At 41.4% G+C, this 25,914-nt stretch overlaps 1 protein-coding gene across 1 annotated transcript in view; it reads right to left on the reverse strand.

The window, feature by feature from the left end:
- Window positions 1-25,914, reverse strand: part of LOC131677539 (sodium/calcium exchanger 1-like) — a 296,789-nt gene that overhangs the window by 157,396 nt on the left and 113,479 nt on the right. The window contains exon 2 of the mRNA XM_058957421.1: window positions 22,156-22,247. Coding sequence (XP_058813404.1) covers window positions 22,156-22,247 — 92 coding nt within the window. The remainder of the gene's footprint in view (window positions 1-22,155; window positions 22,248-25,914) is intronic.

The following is a 25,914-nucleotide window of genomic DNA, read 5'->3' on the forward strand; positions in this document are numbered from 1 at the left end:
ATTCAAAGTGGATTTTGACAGTTGGCTTTTAGGCCGTAATCATATGTTTGTCGAGAACTCAGCAAAAAATAATGTTTGCTGAGTCTCAGCTGTTGGGACTTCGGCAAAAGATGTAAAAAAGCTGAGATTCGGCAGAAAAAATTGACCTGCCAGTCAGTTCCGTCGAGCGTTGGTACGTCTCTTCTTCAGCCGCTACTTTTGGGTGGCCGCTTGTGCTTCCGACACGGCTGGCCACGACTTAGTCATGAGGACGGTGTCCATGTTGGGCAAATACTATTTGCATCCTCGGGTTACGCAAAACCATCGGACGGCCGGAGCTTGGCTTACGCTCGATGCCCTTACCTTTCTCTAGGAGCGTCAAGATCTTGTACCTAAAGGGTGTCCCACATCAAATTGCCTCTCGGAAAAAACGCTGTAGAAAATGATATAGTGGACCGACTTTTTCAAACTTTCAGACAATAAAATATAACCCATTAGTAAGCTTTTGGAATATTTATTTTGGTCTACTTCTATACCATAACCGTACGGTCGCACCTTACAGGCTTTACCGCCCAGCCAAAAAGTTGAATGTGTCCAAGTCTTTCGAGCCAAGGATCGGGAAGGACTGCATACATACAAAGTGCAGAGAGCTCCAAATCGTGACGGACGGTAAAATACGGTGGGATAGTCACCGGCCCGGAAACTGTACTCCCAGATGCTGACAAAGTATCATTGTCTCATCATGGATGATGAGACTTACGTCAGGGTGGACTTCCGGCAGCTTCCTGGGCTACTGTATTTTACCACTATCCCACCGTGTATTTTATGACTATCCCACCGTATTTTGCCGTCTGTCACGATCTGGAGCTCTCTGCATTTTGTATGTATGCAGTCCTTCCCGATCCTTGGCTCGAAAGACTTGGATACATTCAACTTTTTGGCCACATCCCTGACCGAAGCCTTGGGATTCCGCTTAAACGCTTTCACAACACGCTTGTTATAAACGAACATCCATTCTGATCGCATTTCTCCTTCCATTCGATGCTCAGAGTTTCGTTGCAACGTTTAATCACACGACTCACTGTTGACTGCACGATTCCGAGTTGTTTTGCGATGTCCCGGTAAGAGAGTTGAGGATTCTACAGGTGCTTGCGGAAAATCAATTCGCGTCGTTGCTTTTCGGGTGGCGCCATTGTTTCAAAAAACTGACAGCGACAAAAATATAGTGTAAACAATACACCCTAAACTACTTCTATTCAAATTTTTACGAGGAAATACCCAATGCAATGGATCATTTTCTACAGCGTTTTTTCCGTGAAGCAATTTGATGTGGGACACCCTTTATATGAGTGCTCGCTGTATCTGATCGGCACAGAGTGCGCCACGATGACGGCCATCTTTGCTCTGGGGTGGAGCCAGCGGTAGTTACAAACCATCGAACGTAGCTGCTCCACTGCTTTCGCCATGGCTGCTGTAAACAAATTGAAAGACCGGTCAATTTTTTACTGCCTTGCCTACTTACGTTTTTTGCCGACTCACTGGTGGACCTACGACCAGATGGCAGCACACCGGCATGAATTTTTTTTTACTGCAAGCGTTAATGAAACCACTTCAGGCTCAATGCAAGCAGTATCTAATCTATTGAGATGGCTTCACGTCTGGGCGTTGAACAGCGGCCACCGTGTCTAACATCCTACAAACAGAGTGTATGAAAAGTCGCAACGGATCGAAAGATAATGGTTATCATTGGAGACTGTTAGGCACCCACATTTACTTCTACCTCAGGAGTAACCCAGGGTAGCTACGTGGCACTATTTATGTTTCTGCTTTACTTCAAAGACGTGTATTTAGCGCAGAAGACTCCTTTTCGATCCATCGTAGACGATCTCCAAATATTTCGTCTCATCCACTCAATTGATGATTGCAGATTTATTCAACAATACCTTGAAACCTTCGCTGATTGTGGTGTAGCAAGAATCGCCTGTGTTTTCGGTGATCGAATTCTCAGGAGAGATATTCTGGTAGAGATCGGTTTGCCAGGCCCCCAGAAATTTCGCCGCGGAGTACTCTTCCGATTGTCCCGGGTTTTTACTCGTTTGATATGGTCACCCAAAAATAAAATCAGGTCAGTGATCTCGATCGTGCTGCTGTGGTATACCGATGACCTGCTTTGGAAAACGGCGTCAGTTTAGAGCACAACCTCGCCTAGATCCTACTTAAATCGGACGCAAGGCGCTCACGATAAGATCGAAAATTGTGATATACAATCAAGCTCACATATCGCCAGGCCCGTGTGCAGAAAATTTTCAAGAGGAGGGTTTTGATTTTTTAGTAAGGTTTAAAAGGCTTCAACCCGGTCTGTAGTTCACTGGCACTGTGTGAGACTTACTTTCGTGCTTAGCCGCTAAAATACTTCATACTTTTTTGCTGCCCTTTTCCCACGGGACTGCATTAAAGCATTACTTCATGAGAACTTAGTGTATTGCTTGATCAAAAAAATCGTCCTTTGAGTCATCCGAACATCGATTCGGAAAGTGAGTTTTCCTGAGTTATTTTGCTCCCGTTTCTGTGAGAAATTTTGCTCCCGTTTTCGAAAGCCCTTTAGCTGTCACCATTTACTCGGATAATCCTAGGCGGTAAATCTACTCTATTTCGACTGAGAGTTCTTCGACGGCGGAATTTCTCACATTATTTATGCCCGTTGCGTTTTGTCGTGATCTACTCAAACAGTCCTCAACGATAGAATTATCCTATTTACAGACCAAGTAGTAGCTGTCGAGCTCGGTACGGCGATTTCAGATGGAGCGTAGCTTCCTGTTCGCTAACGCCCCGATGATACACCGCTGATGCTTCACTCTACCTACACGATCTGGTCCCCGGTTGGACTACTAGCCTGCTCACGGGTTTCCGGTGCCTCGGTCGGTCCGGCGATGTTGGGTAGATGTATGGTACACTGATACCTCGCCGCTTCCGAAACTTTGGCGTGAACTACTCGAGGTAGTCCCCGGCGATGGATCTAGTTGTCTCCACGGGACGATTTGCAGAGCCAACACAATTTACACAATGGCTCCGTTACTGCCCTAGTAACAATTGAGGTTTTATGATAGATTTATTGTCACTCATAAAACTTAGATTGCACTTGTAGCGTGCTATAAAACTTCAATTGTTACTTGGGTGGCGTTCCACGTAGTTTAATCGCGATACAGTCTGTGGAAGATGTTTTCTGGACTGGTGTCTACAAGGCTGATAGCAAACGCGCTTCGCATTGAATCGCACCGCGGGCAGTCAAATACTGTTTGCTCTGATGTTTCCTCAACGTCTGTACACTCCGGACAGAGAGTGGACTTCGCGTACCCGAATCTGTGCAGGTACTTCCTGTAGCAGCCATGTTCTGACAGATATTGCGTGACACGGAAGTTGACTTCTCCGTGCTTTCTGTTTATCTATCTATTTATCTGTTTATCACGTTCGGGATCAATCGGTGGGTTCATCTTCCATTCGCCGTGTTGTCCCATCTCTCTTGCCACTTCCTTATGGTGTCAATATGCGTTTTTCATCGGACTCCTTTGGTGTCCCTGTTCCTTTAGCACTCCTGAGCCTCCTCCTGTAGCAATACAAATAGGGTGACCATATCAGGTGAGTAAAAATCCAGGACAGTCGAAAGGGGACTGCCTCCCCCCGTTACTTCTCAATCGTCTGTGCCTTCTCCACAGGTTGTCAGCACTTGAGAAGTTCTGGGATCTGGCAGGCTGAGCTTTGGCAGCAAAAAAGGTCTGTAGGGGGGGGGGGGCAGGCTGAGCTTTGGCAGTAAAAAAGTTCTGGGAAGATAAGTTCTATCAGAAGATTTTTCGTTTGAATTCGATAACCGCGCACTTTTTCGGATTTATACACACGAAGTTCTTGCTACACCACCACCAGCAAAAGATTCATGCGTTGTTGGAGAAATCGGCAATCTCGAATTGAGTGGATGAGATAAAATATTTTTAGATCGTCTGTGCAGGACCGGCAAGGAGTTTTCAACCCTAAATACACACTATTGAAATAAAGCAGAAATATCTAAGGTCCCAAGTAACTTCCCTGCGCTATATCTGGCAATTTCCAACAGCTACAAAACCTACCGTTGCTTCCAAATTTCTCCATTTTACCGATTGTTGTATGAAAACCGGCAGATAGGTTGGTGTAAATAATATCAGTTTTAGTTAAACATTCCATACTCCCTGTTATGTAAGATGCTAGACTCGACAGGTCAGTCGCTTTTCAGCATCCAGACGTGAAGCTATGTTAATCGTGGATTAGATACTTTTTTCATTTATTTTACACGGCTCAATGGATCTTTGTGGATCTTTTAATACTTATGTATGTAAATAAAATTAAATAAATGGAGTTTAATTAGATATGTATCACATCTTGTGTACGCGATTTGTTACTTCACATAAATATCTTCTCTCTTGTGGCAGATCCATTAGTTCCATCGATTGTTGTGGCTCGGGAAACACTTAGTCCGCATTCTCTCGGTTTTTCGTTTTCGTGATGTCCGTGTAAGTTTATTGTCAGTGGTGCTGGCCGTTGCTTGAGAAGTAGTAGGTGCATCACAATGATCGGACACGCTGTGTGCTGTGGTTCCAGCATTCGTTGTTGCCTGAGCAGAGAATCCGGTTGTTTGTGATTTAGTTGATGTTGATGAGGGCTGTGTGTTCGGTTTGCTGGTAGTTGATGTTGTTTCGTTATAGGTTTTTGCACATGGTTTCCGTACAGTGTCTTCTTGTTACAGAGCTGGCACGTAGCGGTCTACCCTTCATATACGCACAGCGTGATTTGAGATTTGGCTACGCTTTCTATTTCGTATTGAAAGTTCAGATATGAAGGAATAGGTTTTGTCACTCGTATTCTCACGACACCGTTGGAAATACCTGGACAAAAATTCACCAGGTTTCAAACTTAACGGATTCCATCATTAAGTATTCCGACATGATCGTTGTAATGAATTTACTGGTAGGACGTGGGAATAGATCGTGCAGACGCACATCAATCTTATCATCGTCAATATAAACGTGATTCTATAGATTGTAATATGTTGTACTATTGAGAGCGCTCAATGAAGTTATTCCACGATTGTTATTGATGTTCCGCAATTTTCCTTTGTAATGAATAGATTTCCAGTAGCACGAAAAATGCAACTAACAAGAGAACTCAAGAAGAAGCAGAGTCATCAAAACGTCGATGTTTTTTTCTCAAAGATACTAACGGAAACTTCTAGTTCCGGATAACAGACGATTTAAGCGCCAAGAAGAAGCTCCGGTAATCATCGTTTCATAGACATTGATAGCGGATGGAGTTTGGTCCATAACTGTAATCGGTTCGATTTATTCAGTTGCATAATTTCCTTGCACACGGACTAAGAAAGGGAAGTATTGAGAGATTAAAAAAGATATCGGATGGTACAATGGGGAGACTCGAGTGTATTAAGTTTTGTTTGTCGTACTCTGAACGATGTTGAGTATACGTTTCAGTTATGATTGCGATCAGTAGTAACTACGATCTGGAGCAGAGCGAATAACGTGCCATTTGAGCCAATATATTCTTACAAGAGAAAAACCAGGACAAATCAAGCGTTTTTCTCAACTACCCAGGACACCAGGACAGTCAGTGAAAAACCAGGACATGTCCTGGGAAACCAGGACGTATGGTCACCCTAAATACAAAGGATTTCATTCCGGCAATGAATGACATCAGCTAAAGACCTGCCTTTTCGGAAGCCGAAGCGCATGTTGGATAGTTCGTTCTCACTCTCCTTGTACTTGGTAAGCCGGTGCAGGATTACTCTTAGTTTTCTGATCGAATTCATCAGACATACTACCCTATACGCTGAAGGATCTCGAGGTGGTTTTGCTGCCTTAGAATAACGGTATAATAAATGTCAATACGGGGCTGTGATTGTTCCACAATTGTATTACCATCGAATGTGTACTTCGCACTATGTTTAAAAAAGTAGTGCTAATATTCATCTGTCTAATTCGGCTTTCTTCCGAATTGTGGAATCAGATACAATTGCATACTCTATTTACAAAAACATTGCGGTGAACCGGGTCGATGAACTTTATAAATGTGAAAAACTAATTGCTTTTCATCCGTATTAAATCTCCTTCCAGTCCAGTCGCGGAAATGAATTCATAAAAAGAGGGAAATTGGGCAAAACGAGCATGAAAATCTTATTGAGCCCGACGTTCAATTATTGAGTATTGTCTCTCGGTGTTTAGAATTAATCTCGTCTGTAACCACCAAATTGGGTTTGAATTTAGGGTTTAACTGGAGTCAATTTAATGATAGTTCAAATTTAAGGCCCAACAGGCCTGGAATTTGGGTTTTACCTGACAAGAATTATTCGAAACACCGAAATTTCTAATTTTTCTAAGTGAGGTTGTTCTGCCCTCATGCAGAACTAGGACCATTATTTTTTCTCTTTAGGGAGTAAAATTTCATGTCTCGTTTTAGATACGTAATCTGCCACTGTGCGTCTCATGACATGACATCACCACAACCAATACACCAATTGATCCGATCTTTTCAGAAGTTCATTCTTAATTAATGAAGGGTTTTGCAAATACAGCCAAGTGACGGAAACGGCGAAGATTTTTCCAAATTTTTAAGTACGGGTTGTCGAGATATCGTGCTCATCACAAACGCCATAAAAAGAAATTTAATCGAGCTCAAAGGAACATAACTCCGTACGCTATTATAATATTTTGAGGAGGACAGAGGGTCAAATAAATTACTGACGACATGTCAAACGGCATTAGATTTAAGCTAAATAAAAATAGTAACTCCAACTTGGTCCGTTATTGAAACAATTGGACCTAACGAGCGCCGTTCTCAGTTGGACGAACTTTACCAACAGATCTCTGCTGTCATGTGGAAAAAAAAACACATTCATTTTCTTCTTCCCGGAAACACGGTGCTTCCGTGTTCGCAATTTTTCGCCCTGCGGCGCGTATCGTGTACCACCGGTATAATAGAGAATATCCAAAAAATGGAAACTTGCGGAACCCACGAAAAGAGCTGCAAATCGTGGTAGGAAAAAAAAATAAACAAATCAGCACACCGAGAACGACGAGCAGCCCGATTTTGACTTCCTGATGCCGGAAAGGAGAAGTCACCGCGAAACACATTGTTCCCTGTCCGACACTGAATCACACTTGAAGCGCGTGCCTTGATCGCTGGGGATAGAGAAGACGACAACCGCGCTTTGAAAGCACACCGACCGGCAGTCGAGAGACGAAGCATGCATCTGATGATGGAGGAACGTGACTGGCATCCGTTTCGCTCGTTGTCATTTCAAACGGTGCAATTTGTAGGTTCACCTATAGAAAAACTTATAGAAAGAGAGCGGTGGAGACTTGATTTTGAATTCCAAATGAACTAACAATACCGAGCCCGTGGAATCATAAACAATCCGAATAATGGGGTATTTGGGTAAGTTTGAATTGAGATTTTCACTCGTACTCATTATTTTCGTCGACAATAAAACGAAATGTTATGGCCAAGAGCATTTAAAATTGTCTTTCGTGAACCCTATAACTTGTCTTCTTTATATGCATTCTAATGGTTAAACTGAGAAAGCCACAAAAACGAAAAAAGTAGCTTTTCTTGCGCTAAGCTTTACACTTCTTGAAACACTCGATGGATTCGAGGGATTGTTAGAATACTACTAGTTGATTTTCATGACAATTTCGCTGATAATGTGCAAAAAAATGGCTATCCGTGTTCAAAGATGACCGCTTATCGAAGCATTCTCTGTTAAACCAGTTCTCTTAATAGCTTAATCAAGCTCTACATTTCAGAAAGAGGATAAATTCAGCTGATCAAATGTTTTGATTCTTGTATAAAAGTACGGGGAATCGATTGAAGACAGTTGCGTTGACCGCACGAAACGTGTGCTTCCGTTCCTCTTGTTTAATCGCTTCGTGCCCATGTTGTTGGTGGACAACAACGTTTTTGAGTAGCTATAGCTTATAATTCAGACTCACAAAAACAAATAGGGCCAATAAATGTAACTACCTGAGCACTAGCAGTTACAGGTATCAGTTCTAGCACTGAAGTTCTTGCAATTAATCTGATAGGATTCCGATGGAGCAGTGCTGCCAGGCACACTTTACGTTGACGTCGAAAAATGAAATTCTCATATATCTTCGTTATGTGCAATATTATGATAAAACTTATCAATTTACACTGTCTTCGACTACGTTTTCCTCGCAATTGGACTATTGTGAATATTGTATTGTATTGGGTATAGGATGCTAAAAATGACCAACTTCTAGCACTGCGAATGAAGCGCCTATGAAAACAAGTTGCTCGGGTTTATTGACTCCACTGTCTTCAAGAAAAAATAATTTTGAAACCCTATAAGCACGAGAAAAAAAATTGGGCATAAAAGGGTTGACTTTGAGGTTATTCCTTATTCTGCAATTTGAAAACGGCTAAATACGGCATATCAAAAGCAATATTCATGAAAAACCGAGAAATGGATAGTAGTAGGTAGTTAAAAACGAAGCGTGTGAGCCCTTTCTTATACCAATTCTTCCCATATTTCGCGTTTTCAATTGAATCTGAATTAAATTTTGGAAGCAGGCAAAACGCAGAGATGATGTGTATAGAGATGCGCGAAGACTGAAGCCAAAAGTTCCAATCGAACCCACAATAACGGTTCCAAACAAGCAATGTACGCAAACATGGCAGATTTAGAAAGTAATGCGTCGGACGTATTGAAATTGAAATAAAGAGAAAAGCATGCCATTGTGTTTACATACGAAGAGTGTAAACTTTATATACATACATGCTAAATGCTCCGGACAAAACCACCCTGGACGCCGTATGGCATCCGGCGGGTTGAAGTATCTCAACCAAGAATTGATCCACTGGGTTCCTGTTCCCATGTCGTAAAAGGAGACTGAAAACAGGAGTCCTCAAGTCAAGGTGTTTCTCCGTGCCGAGGACTGAGTGGCTGGCAGGACTAAAATATGCCAGTAGCGCACGGAGTGTCGTGGTTGCTGTGTTACGCGAATCTCTGATACAGTGGACGTTTGTTTCTTCGCAAATCGTGGGATTCAAATGATGGTCATGTCCGCTATAGGCGATTATAAGCCAACGTGTTTGGTAACTACTAGTTGCTGTACAACAAGTGCAGAATCAATCTTCACAAATTAATTTTCACCATAAGCGTACAGCAACTATGAATCTATCCCGCCTTGTGCAGGAAGAAAAAGCTTCCATAGATTTTTGTTTAAGTAGCGTATTTCCACAAAGGAAGCTTCTTTGTTGGAAAGCTAATTAACCTCGTCTTCGTAGTTTTCAACAAAAATGGCATGACAAATCCACGTGAAATGCCTCGTGCATACATACTTACGAATAGTGCTGTTGATGTATGTCTTATATCCGACCTCACAATTCGCGATGTTTGTGCTGTCACGGTAAATATGACTGTTGACAACATAAACAAGAAATACGTCTGTTGATCGGCATATTTGCCGTATAATGAACCATCTCCTTCTGATGATTTCAAAAGGGTTGTATCATACTGTGGCAGAAATGGGTTTCCCCTCATAATCGGCAGTGATGCAAATACCCACCATATAATTTGGGGCAGCTCAGAGGCACCGAATAAATGGAATACTTAAACAGTACAAATCTGCACATTCTTAATGCAGGAAACCACCCAACTGGCAGAGAAGAGATGTCTTCTCTGACAACATAACGCATGAGTTGGCAAACTGGCTCGTACCAAACGAGCTCGAATCGTCGTTATCTGATCATAAGTACATTGTCCTTGATCATTTAAACGTCTCAGATAGCAGATATCGCCACATATCGTAATCCCAAATCTACGAACTGGGAGCTCTACAAAGAGGGCTTGGGTATCTTCCGACGATTGAATCTCCAAGTGACTTGGATGATGTCGTGGATAAAACAAGCTCACTCATAGTAGCAGCATACCAAGAGGCTTGTCCGCTTCGAGTTGTGCGCGCTTCTAGAGGAACACCTTTGCGGAATACCGAACTTGTTCGACTCAAAAAGTTAAGTAGAAGAGCTTGGACGGGTCGGAGGCATTTAAGTTGGCTCGCGAAGCATACAGAAATGCCCTTCGATTCTCTGAGCGAAGTGGTTGGAAAAGTTTCTGCACAAATGTCTCAAGTCTCAACGAGACTAGTAGATAAAATAAGCTTCTTTCGAAATAGAAAGACTTTCATGTCAGTTCAATTAGAACTGCTAATGGTGAATACTCATCTGACGAAGATGTAGTACTCAACTGACTTTTTGACTCACATTTTCCAGGCTATACGGAGCCATCACTGACGCCTTACCCTGATTTCTTTTCAGGTAGTCCTGATTCTTGGGCATTTGCTCGTTGAATTGTGACAACCGAATCGATCAAATGGGCGATTGAAAGTTTTGCTGCGTATAAGTCTCTGGGAAAGGATGGAATTATTCCAGTTCTAGTACAAAAAGGATATGAACACTTCAAGTATATTTTGAAAAAGGTTCTTACTTGTATTATATGTAGAGTTCAACTGTGACGGTTTACTGTGATTTTTATTTATTTTTAACGGCTTAGTCAGTCTTTAAAGAATTAGTAGAACGTATTTTTAATTTTTGTCCGACTAATTTTTGTCGGTGCTGTTTACCACCATTTTCAGGGAAAACTGGGCGCTATCAGCAAGCGAAATTAGATAGATTCAAAAATAGAGCCAAATTCGAAAAACTGTTAAGAAACATTATAAAATTTACCAACCTGCAATTAACATAGAATTTATTAGATTTATACAGATGTACCACCAAACAACAAACCAGACAGCTTCAAAAAGCATACAAACAAAGAACGAACTATTTTGTAAGTACAACAATATGTAAAATGTAAAATTACGTACATCAGACTAATAACCATAATAAATCCAGTTTTCCCAGAAGATGGTGCTAAATAGCACCGAAACGTCGGACAAAAATTAAAATACTTTCTACTCTTTAAAGACTGACTAAGCTGTCAAAAATAAATAAAAAATCACAGTTCTTACTTGTAGTCTTGCAAAAGGATACATTCCATTAGCGTGGCGGGAAATAACTGTAAAATTCTTTCCCAGAGGTAGCCTCGTCGGTGGCAAAGAGCTTTAGACCGATCAGTCTGACCTCATTGCTTCTCAAATCAGTGGAACGTTCAATCGACCACTGCATCCGGGATGTTAGCTTGGGCGAGCACCCGCTGCATGCAATGCAACATGCATATCAGCGGGGCAAGTCTGCTACCACCCTGTAACCCTGTCTACAACATTGTGAAAGCTTTTTCACAAAAGCAATCAAGTTTAGGAGTTTTTCTCGATATTGAAGGTGCTTTTGACAACGTGTCTTTCGAATTCATTTTGGAAGCAGCACGAGGCCATGGAGTACCTTCATATATCACAAACTGGATACACGCAATGCTTAGAAACCGACATCTGTGCTCTTCGTTAAGACAAGTACAGATAAGGAAACTGAGTGTCTTCGGATGTCCTCAAGGTGGTGTACTGTCACCATTTATATGGAACCTTGTCGCCGATGGTTTGTTGAGGAAACTTAATGAGCTTGGATTTCCGACGTATGGTTTCGCCGATGATTATCGTATAATGATCACCGGTATTTGCATTAACACACTTTTTGATTTGATGCAACAAACCTTTGGTGTTGTTGAGCAATAGTGTCTTTATGATGGACTATCAGTTAATTCATGTAGTACTATCAGTTAATTAAATAAAACATCAATGGCTCTGTTCACGCAACGAAGGATTACAACCGGAGCTCGTCCATTGCAGTTCTTTGACTCTGAAATTATTATCGCAGATCAAGTTAAGTACGTTGGGGTAATTCTTGACTCAAAACTTAATTGGACGGCTCACATCGATTTCAGGATCAAAAAAGCTTGCAATGTAGACGGGCTTTCGGCAAATCTTGGGTACACAAATCCAAGTACATTCAATTGATCTACACAACAATTGTTAGACTAATACTAGCACACGGGTGCCTCGTTTGGTGGCAGAAGGGAGAAGTCATGACAATCCAATCAAAGTTAAACCATCTTCAGAGGATGGTCTTGATGGCGATGACTGGTGCGTTCTCGATAACACCTACTACTGCTCTAGAGGCACTCTTGAACATAAAACCACTACATGTCTTTCCGAAACAAGAAGCACTTTCTTGTGCTTACCGTCTTAACGTTACTGGGCTCTGGAACAGTAACCCGATAGATCGTGCAACTAGCCATACAAGACTGTGGCCCCAAATGGTTACTTGGGATGAATATACATTTGCTCCCAGTGACCTTCAGAATATATTGGCTCAAATGGCACGTTCCCCGTACATAGTCGGGGATTTGTGCCTTGCCGTGTGTTTTCATCATTTCCTGAGCGGAAGGAAAGGACAAGGAGGTGTGGGGAAGTAGACTTGGAAGGGTGGGAAAAACAGCACAAAACAAAAAATAAACAACAGGTAAATTAAACTCACAAGTAGTTCAACTTGCCTGCGAATAAGCCTAAAGCTCTTTACCACATTGGATAAGAATCTTTAGTATGTCTCTGAGTTTCAGTCGACCAAACATGGTTTCGTCTATATAAGGACGGCTGAAGACTCGTAATCGCAATTGCGCTAGCGCTGGGCAGTTGCATATCAGATGATATGAAGTTCCGTAGTCGGATTCACAAAGATCACATGAAAAAGACTCAGCGCGCTGAATAGTTGCCATGTGATAATTGAGTTTGCAGTGGCCGGTTAAAGCCCTGGTCAGCATGCCGCAGTGGAGCTTCGAAAAATGTAAGAGATTTTTCGAAACCACTGGGCATGGTTGTTCTAGAAACGCCTTTGTTTGGCGACACGTTTGTAGATTTCTCCAATAATTGCGGTGCTCGGACGAAGCCCAGGACCGTATTTTTTCCCTTATCCAACTTGTCGAAATTGGCAGCGCGGGCTCAGGACCAACGAAGTCAATCGCTGAACCTGCCCTGGCCAATTCGTCAGCCCATTCATTTCCAGTAATACCGCAATGTCCGGGCACCCAGACAAGGTAGATAGTGTTGACAATGCTTAGTTCTTCGATTTGGGTTCGGCACGCGATCACTAGCTTGGACCGGGATTTGTCTGAGCTAAGGGCCTTGATTGCAGCCTGACTATCGGAGCAGAAGTTTATAACTCTGCCGGACAAACTCAGTTGAAGGGCCGATTGCACCCCGCACATAATCGCAAAGATTTCTGCTTGGAATACAGTACAGTATCTACCTAGTGAGTGAGATTGTTCCAGTCTCATTTCACGACAGTAGACACCAGCACCAGCACGTCCCTCCATCAGAGAACCGTCAGTGTAACAAACCACTTGCGTTTGTTGTTGTCTTTCCATAAAGCCAGACAACCACTCCTCTCGAGAGGGAATCTTAACATGGAATGTCCTGTAAGGAAAACTACAAGTGAGTGTAATATCGCTGGGAGCAAGAATATCTTCACCCCATGTAACCATTTGTGACCACAATCGTGTATGACTGGTAGCAAGATCAACATGATTACTGTTCCAAAGCCCAGTAACCTGCAGTCTGTATGCACATGATAGTGCTTCTTGTTTTAAGTGTATGTGTAATGGTTTGATATTTAGAAGTGCCTCAAGAGCAGCAGTCGGAGTCGTGGTGAAAGCACCAGTCAACGCCATGAGCGCCATTCTTTGCAGATGGTTTAGCTTTGACTGGACTGTCACCACCTCTCCCCTCTGCCACCACACAAGGCATCCGTATGACAGTATTGGACGTACAATTGTCGTGTAAATCCAATAGATGTATTTAGGTTTGAGACCCCAGGTCTTTCCAAAAGTTCGTCTGCACTGCCCGAAGGCCATGCACGCTTTCTTGACTCTGAACTCAATGTGAGCAGACCAATTCAGTTTGGAATCCAATATGACTCCAACGTATTTGACTTGATCTGCACACAGCAGCTCAGAATCAAAGAACTGCAAGGGACGAACCCCGGTTGTTATTCGCTTCTTCGTGAAAAGAACCATTGAAGTTTTGCTTGGGTTAATTGATAGTTTAACTTGTCGACACCACTGTTCGACAGCTCTTAATGCCTGTTGCATCAAGTCAAAGATTGTTCCGATGCAAAATCCAGTAATTAGTATTTGGTAATCGTCAGCAAACCCGTAGGTTGGAAATCCAAGCTCATTGAGTTTCTTCAACAAGCCGTCAGCTACTAAGTTCCATAACAAAGGTGACAGAACGCCGCCCTGAGGACAACCGCAAATACTCAACTTCCGTATCTCTGCTGTCGCAGTGACGAGCAAAGTATGCGGTTACTAAGCATTGCGTTTATCCAACCTGAGATACATGCAGGTATCCCATGACCGCGCGTCGCTTCCAGAATAGACTGGAAGGACACATTGTCAAAAGCACCCTCAATATCTAGGAATACACCCAAGCTAGATTGCTTGAGCGAGAAGGCTTTCTCAATGTTGTAAACAACATCGTGAAGCAGAGAGATCGTGGATTTCCCACACTTTCGGCAAATCTTGGGTACACAAATCCAAGTACATTCAATTGATCTACACAACAATTGTTAGACTAATACTAGCACACGGGTGCCTCGTTTGGTGGCAGAAGGGAGAAGTCATGACAATCCAATCAAAGTTAAACCATCTTCAGAGGATGGTCTTGATGGCGATGACTGGTGCGTTCTCGATAACACCTACTACTGCTCTAGAGGCACTCTTGAACATAAAACCACTACATGTCTTTCCGAAACAAGAAGCACTTTCTTGTGCTTACCGTCTTAACGTTACTGGGCTCTGGAACAGTAACCCGATAGATCGTGCAACTAGCCATACAAGACTGTGGCCCCAAATGGTTACTTGGGATGAATATACATTTGCTCCCAGTGACCTTACACTCGAATGTAGTTTTCCTTTTAAAACTTTCAAGGTGAGAATTCCTTTTCGGGAGGAATGGATCTCGGGCTAGATGGAGCGACAACTTGAAGAATACGTAGTTTGTTATACTGACGGTTATTTGTCGGTAGGCCGAGCCGGTGCGGGTGTCTATTGTCATGAAATGAGATTAAACCAATATCATTCGGTTGGTAGATACTGTACCGTATTTCAAGCAGAAATCTTTGCGATTCTGTGTGGCGTACAATGCGCACTTCAACAGAGAATTTACGGTAAAAGAAGCTATTTTTGCTCTGACAGTCAGGCTGCCCTGAAAGCACTTATTTCGGCAAATTCGAGATATTAGTAATCGCATGTCAAACTCAAATCGAAGAACTTAGCCTTTCAAATGCTATCTACCTTCTGTAGGTACCTGGTCATTCCTGTATTACTGGTAATGAAAGGGCGGACGAATTGGCTAGAGCTGGCGCTGCGACTGACTTCGTTGGTCCAGAACCAGTTCTATCACTGTCGATAAGTAGGATAATGCACAAGATTCGCTCTTGGGCAGCATCCGAACATGCCAACCAAAGACTTTTCTGCCGGATGTGAGTCCGAAAATGTCAAAGAATTTGTTGCATTTTTCCAAGCACAACTGCAGTATTCTAGTCAGGGAACTGACTGGACATTGCAAACTCAATTATCCCATGGCTACTATTCAGCGCGCTGAGTATTATTCAAATGATCTTTGTGAATCCGATTACGGAACATCATATCATTTGATATGCAACTGCCATGTAGTAATGCAATTACGTATCCGGATTTTTGGTTGGCCATACACAATACATAGCTGAAACTGAAGGATACGCTATTCCTTTACCCAATGTGGTGAAGAGCTATAGTTTTAGCCGTTTTTGAATGACAATATCTCTTCGGGGGTGTTGTCGTTCTGTTATCTCAATATATCCTCGGGAGTGTTGATACACCAGCTCACTGCTTAAATAAAAATTTCAAGTTTCATTCCTGCTATTGTAGCACCTGCAGGATTCAGGATCCCTCCGGGGGTGTAGAAAGCTCTGTTTTAATTGTTCTGTGTCGTTATTCTCCTTACCCCTACCCGATCAGAAACACATAACAAAAATATTTCAAAACTATAACTCGCATTGTTACTTGTTATAAATTTCTGTTATTTTAACTACTAACGAGACCTAATTTATAACACAATATGTTACAAAAAATGTGTTCTGTTATAATCTTGTTATTTCATTCTGATCGGGTAACCTTACCACTTCCCCAATCGTTCCCACCAGGAAAATTATGAAAAGACGATTCTTGGTAACGCACAAATCTCCAATCAACATGGGGAACCAGACGCTATTGATTCCTGATTCCTGATGAAGTTGTGCAAAGAAATGGGGTAAAATGGGTATACGCGTTCCAGAAGATTATTATAACTATCTTTAGTCGATTCTCTGGATGTTTTAAAATAATAAATACTAACTTTGGTCAGCCCCATATTCAGTCTTGAATAAAAACTCATACAAAAAGGGGAATTTGGGCAAAACGAGCATGAAAGCGTACCCTGCGGTCAGTGTGAATACCACCAATCAATTTTTTAGTCATGTGCATATCAGAATTTTTAAGACATTTTCATATATTTCCGTAAAGGTTACCAAAAAAGGTGTTTTTACACCTTTTTTTGGTAAACTTTATCTAGCCTTCTAAAAAAAATTGGGTGCATTTTTTCCCACTGTCCATTGTTTTTCAGTAGAATATGTTCAACTCTGGTTAGTACTCAGTATATAAAGAAATCTTTTTTTTGCCTCTGAAAAATTTCGATGAATCGAAATATGATACCGTGTACGTGTCTCATAATGGTGAGAAAGTCAGAATGATTTCAGTTAGTATTATCAAAGTAATTATTTACACGGTGCGACAAAATAAAAAAAAATCAATGAACTTTTCAAGTGATCTGTTAAAGCTTGTAGGTCTTGTCAAATAGAACACAAAACCACGTTTGATCCATTTAATAGACCCTCAAAATCTTGATTTATTGCAAAACAAACATTTTTAAGAACTTTCGGCATTAAATTTTTTTTTGGGTGGATAAAATAACGGAAGATATAATTCTAGAATCCTACCGTACGCGACAATGCCAAAGATAAACTCAAGATTACCATGTTCCATATAAAACAGTCATCATTCATGGTCCACTAGAGGGGCGTCACTCCTGTCATCCGCTATGGAGATATACAGACTTTGACAGTAGTCAACATATGATGGGCCTAGCCGCATCTAGGCCCATGTCGCCCGTGCAATAGCATTGGGTTGTTTTGGTTTTAACAAAGGCAGATGTTGGCTAGGACAAAATGGCTGCCTAGCAGGGGGTGTGGTCCACGCAATGTGAACCAGTGAACCCAGTAATAGCAAGCGTATTCTAGCCCCTTGAATATAAGCGTCGTTACCATCCAAACATAGGGTTGCCACCTCTGGAGAGGCTTTAACCCGGATATTTTCACTGATCTGGGAGGTAGTGGATTTTGAGTGGAACGAGACAGAAATTGGAATCAAAGCGATTGCTCGTCATTTTAGAGCACTTTAACCGCTTTTTATTACTACGTTAAAGTAAATCTGTAAATTTTTCACGTTTGAGAACGGTTTTATCGGTTTAATGTGGTGTACTCACACTGTGGAGGATAAGTCAAATGAGCATTGCTCTCCTCCACAACTAACAGGAAAACGAGAGCAAAGGAGGCAGAGCTTCGGCATCACATTATGTGGTGTTGGTTATTCATCACCAACAAATTTTCATTTCGCAACAAAGGGGCAAAACTCACCTCCCTAGCCCAGTTAAGGGTCACTGCCGGAGTAGCAACAACACCGGAAGAACTCGTTTGATGTTGACCTAGTCAGTTGGATTAGAATAAATCTGCTAGATCTTAGTGCAGCTGGTGATAAGCACCACTATGAGTGAAATGAATTGGTAAAATTGCATACAAATAACTTTTTTGCACCATTTTGAACGACTTAGTGGAATGCAGGGCCGGCGGAAAGCGTGGGAAGTATGGGTAGTGCTACCTACTCGAAAATAACCGAGTGGGTAATTACCCACTCGAAATTTTGAACCATTTGAAAAAATTTAGATGTGCAACGCATGTATCTCGCACTACACACATTTGAAAACAACGATGTACCACAATTCCATTTGCATAAACGAACATGATTTAATGTGAATGTGATGTAAGCGTGTGCATTGCGAAAAGGGTAAAAATCCTTACTAATGGACCCCTCACCCTATGCTTTCTACCCACTCTCGCGTAAAGTGTTTCGCCGCCCCTGGTGGAATGTAACATTTCAATTGTAGCACATGGTGAAATATTATTTTCCTTAACCCTCCGGAAGTCGCGCATATGGCCTGCCGAACGAGCAGCCGCTGGTACCCTAAGACGATTTCGCTAGATTTTCAGAGCAGAGTGCACTCAGTGCACTAGCGCGACTGCCGGAAGGTTAATTTGTAGTAATTTTATTTGTTTTTCATTTTCATTGCTTTGTGAAAGAAATATAGCAATATTTGGTGAACTCATCTTGGCCACTTTGAAACGAAAGGTTAGTCGGGCAAAATAAATCTGAACCAGAGCAATAGTGAACTTAGACTTTTTAAATATTGTGCAAAGAATCAATTAATTCCAAAAATATTGAACCTATGCATCTTACTACCAAACCCGGAGAAATTGATGTAAAACCCGGAGACCCGGAGATCGCTCCCGAAAACCGAAGTCTCCGGGTCAAGCCCGGAGGGGTGGCAACCCTATTCAAACAGCATTGGTGAACAATAAACAATCCTACGATTTTTTTGCATCCTGTCTTTCAACGTAAGCTTTAAGGACATGCTGAATAGAGCCACAAGGTGGCAGCTAAAATGGCCGCCGTCGTTTCTGCTTCTTCTTTTAATTTCATCGTCAAAATCAAAACATTGCATTAGCGCGCAAGACAAAATCTTTTGTAACTTGAATGTCTTATATCAGATTGCTTAGAAATTGTATCATTGTATGCAGGCATGTTAGCACAAGCTGATGAATAGATTCTCTTCACGGAATTTTGATTCGTTTGGGAAATTTGTACCTTTTCATTTTTCAAAACAAATGAAACACGTGGTGCAAAAATCAGTCAGCTGATTGCTGAACGATACGCTTGTGTGCGTGCTATCTCATATTGGTATAGTGCTTTCTAACCACACACAGATGCTGCACGTAACCCGAACATAGCCGAACATAACCGAACCTTTGTTGTGATTTTGGCATCGCTTCGCCTTAACAAATTCGCATTTTCTGGCTACACTTAAAACACACACACAACAAAAATGTCATTTATTTAATAAAAGTGGGACCTTATTTTGGTCCCGGAATGTGTAGAAGAATGCCCACGAAACGTTCTATATGTAATACTAAAGAGCGAACACGAAATTATTGCGACACATTCAACAGGGCATAACTTTTTTACCATTGCATTGAGTAAAAATGAACCAAATTTCTCATTGATGTGTATTGTTTACATGCTGGCAAACTCGAAGTCGTGTTTTTCGATTCAACGAAAATGGAGGTGAACCAACGCGAGTCAAGAGAACAAATTCTTTCCAAACACCTGGACTTTCCTGACCTGTCGCACCGGCAGTTGGGAAAAATGTTGAACATTCACCATTCAACCGTCTCCAGAGTGTTGAAGCGGTTCCAGGAGCGGTTGACGTTGGACCACGGCAAAGGAGCTGGAAGAAAATCGGGACCGGAGAACAAAAAGACGAAGAGAAAGGTGAAGCGGATGATTAAAGCAATTCCCAACGTCTCAAGCCATTTTTTTAGCTAAAAAGATCGGCATGTCGCAGAGCTACGTCCAGAATGCAAAGAAGAGAGCTGGACTACATACATACAAGGTACAGAACTTCCCAAACCGCGATGAGCGGCAACAATCGAGGGCTAAAACTCGGGCACGGAAGCTCTACGAGAAGATGCTGACAAAATATGGCTGCTGTGTGATGGACGACGAAAGGTATATAAAAGCCGATTTTAAGCAAATTCCGGGGTTGGAGTTTTTCACCGGCAAGAGCAAGTTCTATGTGGACGACAAATTTAAGTAGAAGAAAATGTCGAAGTTCGCCTCCAAATATTTCATTTGGCAGGCCATCTGCTCTTGCGGACTGAGGAGTGAGCCTTTCGTGACAAAGGGCACAGTAAATGGAGAGATCTACAAATCTGAATGCCTCGAGAAGCGCCTTTTGCCGTTCTTGCAGCAGCACGACGAAGCTCCGCTATTTTGGCCAGATTTGGCATCATGCCACTATTCTAAGTGTCCTGGAGTGGTATGAGGCCAATTCTGTCCATTTTGTTCCAAAGGACATGAATCCGCCAAACTGTCTGGAGCTGCGCCCGGTGGAGCAGTACTGGGCAATGATGAAGCGGGAACTTCGGAAGAGCAAGAAGACAGTCAAAGACAAGACGGACATGTTAAGAAAATGGAAAAAAAAACTGAGAAACTGGTACCGGATGACACTGTAAAGACTTTGATGGAGGGCATCAAGCGAAAATGCGTTCAATTTCACACTCAAGGCTCCATCGATTAACTTTTCTTTTGATTTTTGAAGTAAATATATGTATAAAACTACCCTAAAATTTTGGTTTGATTTTAAACATTATAAGAAAATTGGCATGACATTTTCGGTGTCGCAATAATTTCGTGTTCGCGACAAATCGTTTTAACCCGCCGGCACTCGCGCCGTTGTATTTTGTGCAACACCTTCAGAAAATCTAGCGAAATCTTCTTTCAGCACCAGCGGCTGCTCATTCGAGAAGCCATTCGCGCGAGTGCCGGAGGGTTAATGATATAAAATATGAAAACTGTCTAGTGTGACGACTTATAATAAAAGTTTTCTTACCACTAGTGTCGAGAATTATTATAAAAGTACATAGTACAATTCAAAACAAATGAAATGCGATGTCAATATTTGTCAATAATGTGATGTTGCTATGTATCCGACGTTCGGGACGACGCATGCAAAGACGACATTTGTTCAATTATTAGGTTTTACATCAACCGACATAACCCCACAAAATGAGCCGGATGAACTTCCTTTGACAATTCTCGGTGGTTTGTTTACATGGGAATTACATGAGTTCGAATGAAACAGATGAGCACCCGTAGCACTCGAACTCACGCAACTGACAGAGTAAACAAACCACCGAGAATTGTCAAACATGAACTTCCTTCGTCATGAGTTCATTCGTGCCGTCATTGTGTAGAAATTAATACCAAAATGTAACCTTGACAGTGAATCGGATTCACCGAGGGGTCACATGTGAATGGTGCATGAAAAAAGCGTGACCATTCTATCTTGAAGTTATCTTTGACAATGCCTCATTAACCCCTAAAGAGTTCATGCGAACAAGCTTCTAATTTGGAAAAAAAAATTAATACCTGCCAATTTTCAATCAATTTTGATCGTTAGATCCGGAAAATAATGTTCTCTCTAAATGTTTATTGAAACAAGGGCGCTTCTGTAGAAGAATGTTAAGCAATTTTCATAATTTTCATGAAAAAAAAAATCGCTAAATAATGGTTGTTTTCATATTGTTGTTCCTTAACAGCGTAGTATTTTTAACAAAAGAATATAACGTAGCATACCGAAAGGCCATTTCATCTTCTTTCCCGAAACACAAAAAATTGTAAATCAGTTGAAAAATGACCGCAGTGCATCCCATAAAGTATTTTTTTTTTGCTATAAATCAAGATTTTGAGGTTGTACAAAATTTTTCATGCATCATTTTATGTTCCATTTGATGAGATCTACAACCTATACTAGGTTACTTGAAAAGTACAAAATCACCGCAGCACCGTGTATGACTTAATCTTAACGTGCACGAATAAGTTCTGGTATTTTTTGTCAGATTACCAATACAATAAAAAAACAAACTACAGTAGCATCACAGAGCATTAGAGCCGATGAATATTGAATTGAGCTAAAAGAAAAGAAGTAAACAAAGGTTAATTACTACAAAAACATGTCAAATTATACCATCTACCATAGTTGATCATGTCGAAGGTAATAAAAATAAACAAACTGATATACAAGAAACTTAGAGGCTACGGTGTCAGTTTTTGAATTATTCTACAAAACAGAGAAAAGATTGTCGTTTTTCTTCTTCTTCGCGAAAAATTACTGTCAACTAGACAGAAGTAGACCAACTGACTGGTTCGCACCCAAGACAATTTACCTCCAATTTGCTGGGGCTCGCCGATATTCACGTAGAACAGTACGTCCTTCTCGTAGCTTCCCTCCTCGATGATGACAAGCTGAATGACTTTGCTGTATTTCAGGAAAAAGGGAGAAACAGAAGAAAAATTGCGATTAATCATCGTCACCGTTGGCAGTCGGCTAGAGTTAGATATTATCATTATGACTGTCTGCTGTGTGACAATAAAATGTACCATCGATCCGAATTTTGTGTTCCTACGATGTGACACAGCTCCCTAAACACGGTTGAACGTCTTTCCGTGTGTCCGTCTATCCTATCAGTTGTACATGCCACAGCAAACATATTGTTACACAAGTTTGTTATTTATTTTTGATTGGGATAAATTTTGCACAAACAAAAACTTGTAGAGTAACACCATTTTCATGAACGTGTATGTGAGTAAAACATCATTGTCGTTTTTCACGAAGCAGCCAATATGTTTGTTACAGGCAGATTCGAAGCCTGTTGCTTCCCTCCCATGATCCACTTCGGAGCTTCCGGTTTTCGGAAACTGTTCTGGGCTATATCTAGACTGAACCCGGTAGATTATTTCGATGTCTATCATCAATCTTCTACCATTATGTATCGATAAGCTTGATGTAAGGGTACAAGGTTGCTAAAACTGACATGAGGGATGAGGGAGTGGGAGAAAACTCGGGTTGGTACAAAGTGCCAAGAGCCATTGTTGCTATTGGTGATATATTGAGAGAGGAGAACAAATTTATGACATGAAGCAAAAACGATAAATTATAACATGCAAATGTGTGGGTATGACTGTGTTTCGGTGGGTTGTAGCTATTGTAAGGAATGTCAGCTCACTTCGATGGAGATGCTTGGTTTGGAATGAGTTTCAGTGGTGCAAATTTTCATTTTCAAATGCCAACTTTCAGTTAAATCCACCATGACTCAAATTCAAAGCCTCCCTTAATCATTCACTTAAAAGTTGGCGGAATTTTCCTGACTAGTCCGTACGTCTTCATTTCAAATTGATACTTTTTCATTCACCAACCAAAGCTGTCATCTGCTATGTAGAGGTCAGTTTAGGTCAAATGTTGGCATGTTTTGCGTTTTCAAGCTTACATGAACAGTAAGAAGTATGTTCAGAGTAGTTTTGCTTGAAAAACTTAGTCAATACCCCAGTAGAGAGATATTCACAGGGTCAATTAAATTGAAAATGTTGAAAATTTGCAGCCTGGATGAGTTTACAGAATAGAAAAATTACACGCGTATGTCCGAAGAGCGTGACACTTACTTGTAAAATTATTGCAAATGGTTCTATTTCTTTTATACAATCCTGGAATTCTTTGTAACTACAGACACTTTACATACACTCACATTAGCGAACTGTCAAAAAGTGCAGCTAAACGAGCATGATGGTTTTATGCGAGGAAATGAAGAAGAAAACTTACGCAATGTTTATAGGATCTCTCGTGATGCCGGTTTATATTCATGGTTGCTAGTTTTACTGTTTTTGTCTCCGCAAGTCTGTGTGCGAGATGTTTGTATTTATAACTACACCTCTGTATAACTAACGATTTTGATTCGCTAGTTGAAATGACTGACAAATGTCCCATAAGAAAAGGTCTTAGCCTGTCGCTAAGTTAGTGTCGGATTGTTTTCGCTAAGTTAGTGTTGGAATTTCTTTTCTTACGGGACATCGGGGACGGGGTTTGCTCAGAAACACAAATTGTGTTTTCGTTTTTTGGTTGAACCGGCCCTAGCTTAGTCCTGTCACTAAATTACTGTCGGATTCTGATGAGACGAAGTCGAGTGCTAAAGCAGGGTTTTTGGACAACAACCGAACTGGTTTTGAATAATCTATTATTTCGTTTTAAATCCTAATGAATTTCGAGAATCCAATAATCCTCTAAACACGCAAGAACGCTCACGTTCCAAATCACCCCTATTCGGTGGGTACAGTTAAACTATTATTTATTGCGATATGCTCGAAGCTCGTGATTCACGTCGGCAAATATTTACATTCCAAGCATATAAATAATGGCACTACAAATCCTTACCCAACGTAGAGTAGGAATAGTATCGTCCAAAATCTGAACCTCTCGTTAACGTGAAACGTTTCCCCGCTAATTCGATGGCCGTGATTGCTCGTTTCTAGCCAATCTAAACCATCTGTCCGTGCAGCACGGTGGTGAATGCAGAATCCAGTCGTGAGCCGCGACTACGTTCAGCCCAACATCCTGAACCGGCTCATGCCGACCGACCGGTCGATTAAGTTGAAATCGCGCTGTTTTGAATAATTCCAATGTAAACAATCGACGATGCAGTTGCACATGCGAAGCAATAGCTATTCGAACCGGCTGAAACCATCATCTCCCGGCGGGACGTCGCGGTTCTGATGATGTTCAACATCATCGTTGTCAGATGAGAAAATAAACATTTTGAAACGGCAGGCGAGTTGGCAGGCAGGATGAAACCACCCATAGCCGCCAAATGCAGTTTAAATCTGTGTATGAATGTTTTTAGTGAGTACAGCGTGCGGTACAAACAACTTCTCTCACCATCCCACTTCGGTGCCGGGGAGAGTTTTGGTTTCCATGCGGTCACTGCGAGTGAAACCTGAACCGCAAAGCTAAACAGTTTGATTCAACTTGGTTTCATAGAGCCAACTGGGCAAATACACTTTTAGGAGAAAGACCGAATGAACCGATAACGGCCAAGCACAGATCACGAAACGAAAGACAGAAAAAAACTTTTCTTTTTTGTTTGTAGTCAACAGCTGTGCTTTGAGAAGAATTTACCCCTCAAAGTGAATTTTGACAGTTGGTTTTAACGCACTTATCCGAAGTTATTCGAGAAAAGTTTGCCGGTTTTGAACTAGCTCCGTAATGACTGCTGTCAAACTACACGTGGAATAGAGAAATGCACACCGTATGTTCCGAATTACCTTATTCAAGCCATCAGGTGTTCACCATGTTCTTTCTTTGTAGTTATATTTAGCTAAGAGAAGAGAAGACAATCGCATAACTAATTTGATTCAGTCCTAACCTCAATATTGAACCAGCTTCTGATTGGTCGTTTAGCCAGTCAAGAGCGTTCCTAATACTTACAAACGGGATAAAAAAAACAATGCTGCTAAATCTATTCTGGCAATTTTTCATATTGATGATTCAAACATATCGAATAAAAGTCCAAAATGATGATATAGCTACGTGTGTCGTTAAGGGAGACAAGAATAAAAATAAAGTTTAATTTTTAAATGCTGTTAGTATTATGAATTCTTGGTAAAGGTGTGATCTTTGAGGTACAATTATTTTCAGCAATTGTGAAAAGCAAGCAAAAGAAATCTGGCACTGATGAACTCTTGTTGTCTTTAGATTTATGGCAGAGCCTAGTACAGAAAATTACGCCATTAGAGCAAGAAGCCTGTTGTCGTCTCTTCTCTTAGGTATTTAGTGTGCTTGCTATTGCCCGATGACAAATGCAACATAATATGACACACTCAAGTCCACCAGCATGTCTCCTGGCAAAGACATACTTGTCCCTCTTTACCGTGAGAACCGAGTGATTCGTAGTTATGCTGCCTAAGCTCGACCCCCATCAGCAGAAGACAAAAGTTAAGCCCGTAAGGTATTAAGCCTGTTCTAATGACTCTGCCACTTCTAGTTTTCCGATCTGTATACTTCAAATCTTTGCTCCCACTTGAGTACCTATGGCTCTAAATTTTGATTACTTTCCCTACCCAGTAATCTCTAGCTTATTGAATATCGTTAAAATGTA

This window comes from Topomyia yanbarensis, chromosome 1 (assembly GCF_030247195.1).
Source record: "Topomyia yanbarensis strain Yona2022 chromosome 1, ASM3024719v1, whole genome shotgun sequence".
Taxonomy (NCBI): Eukaryota; Metazoa; Arthropoda; class Insecta; order Diptera; family Culicidae; genus Topomyia; species Topomyia yanbarensis.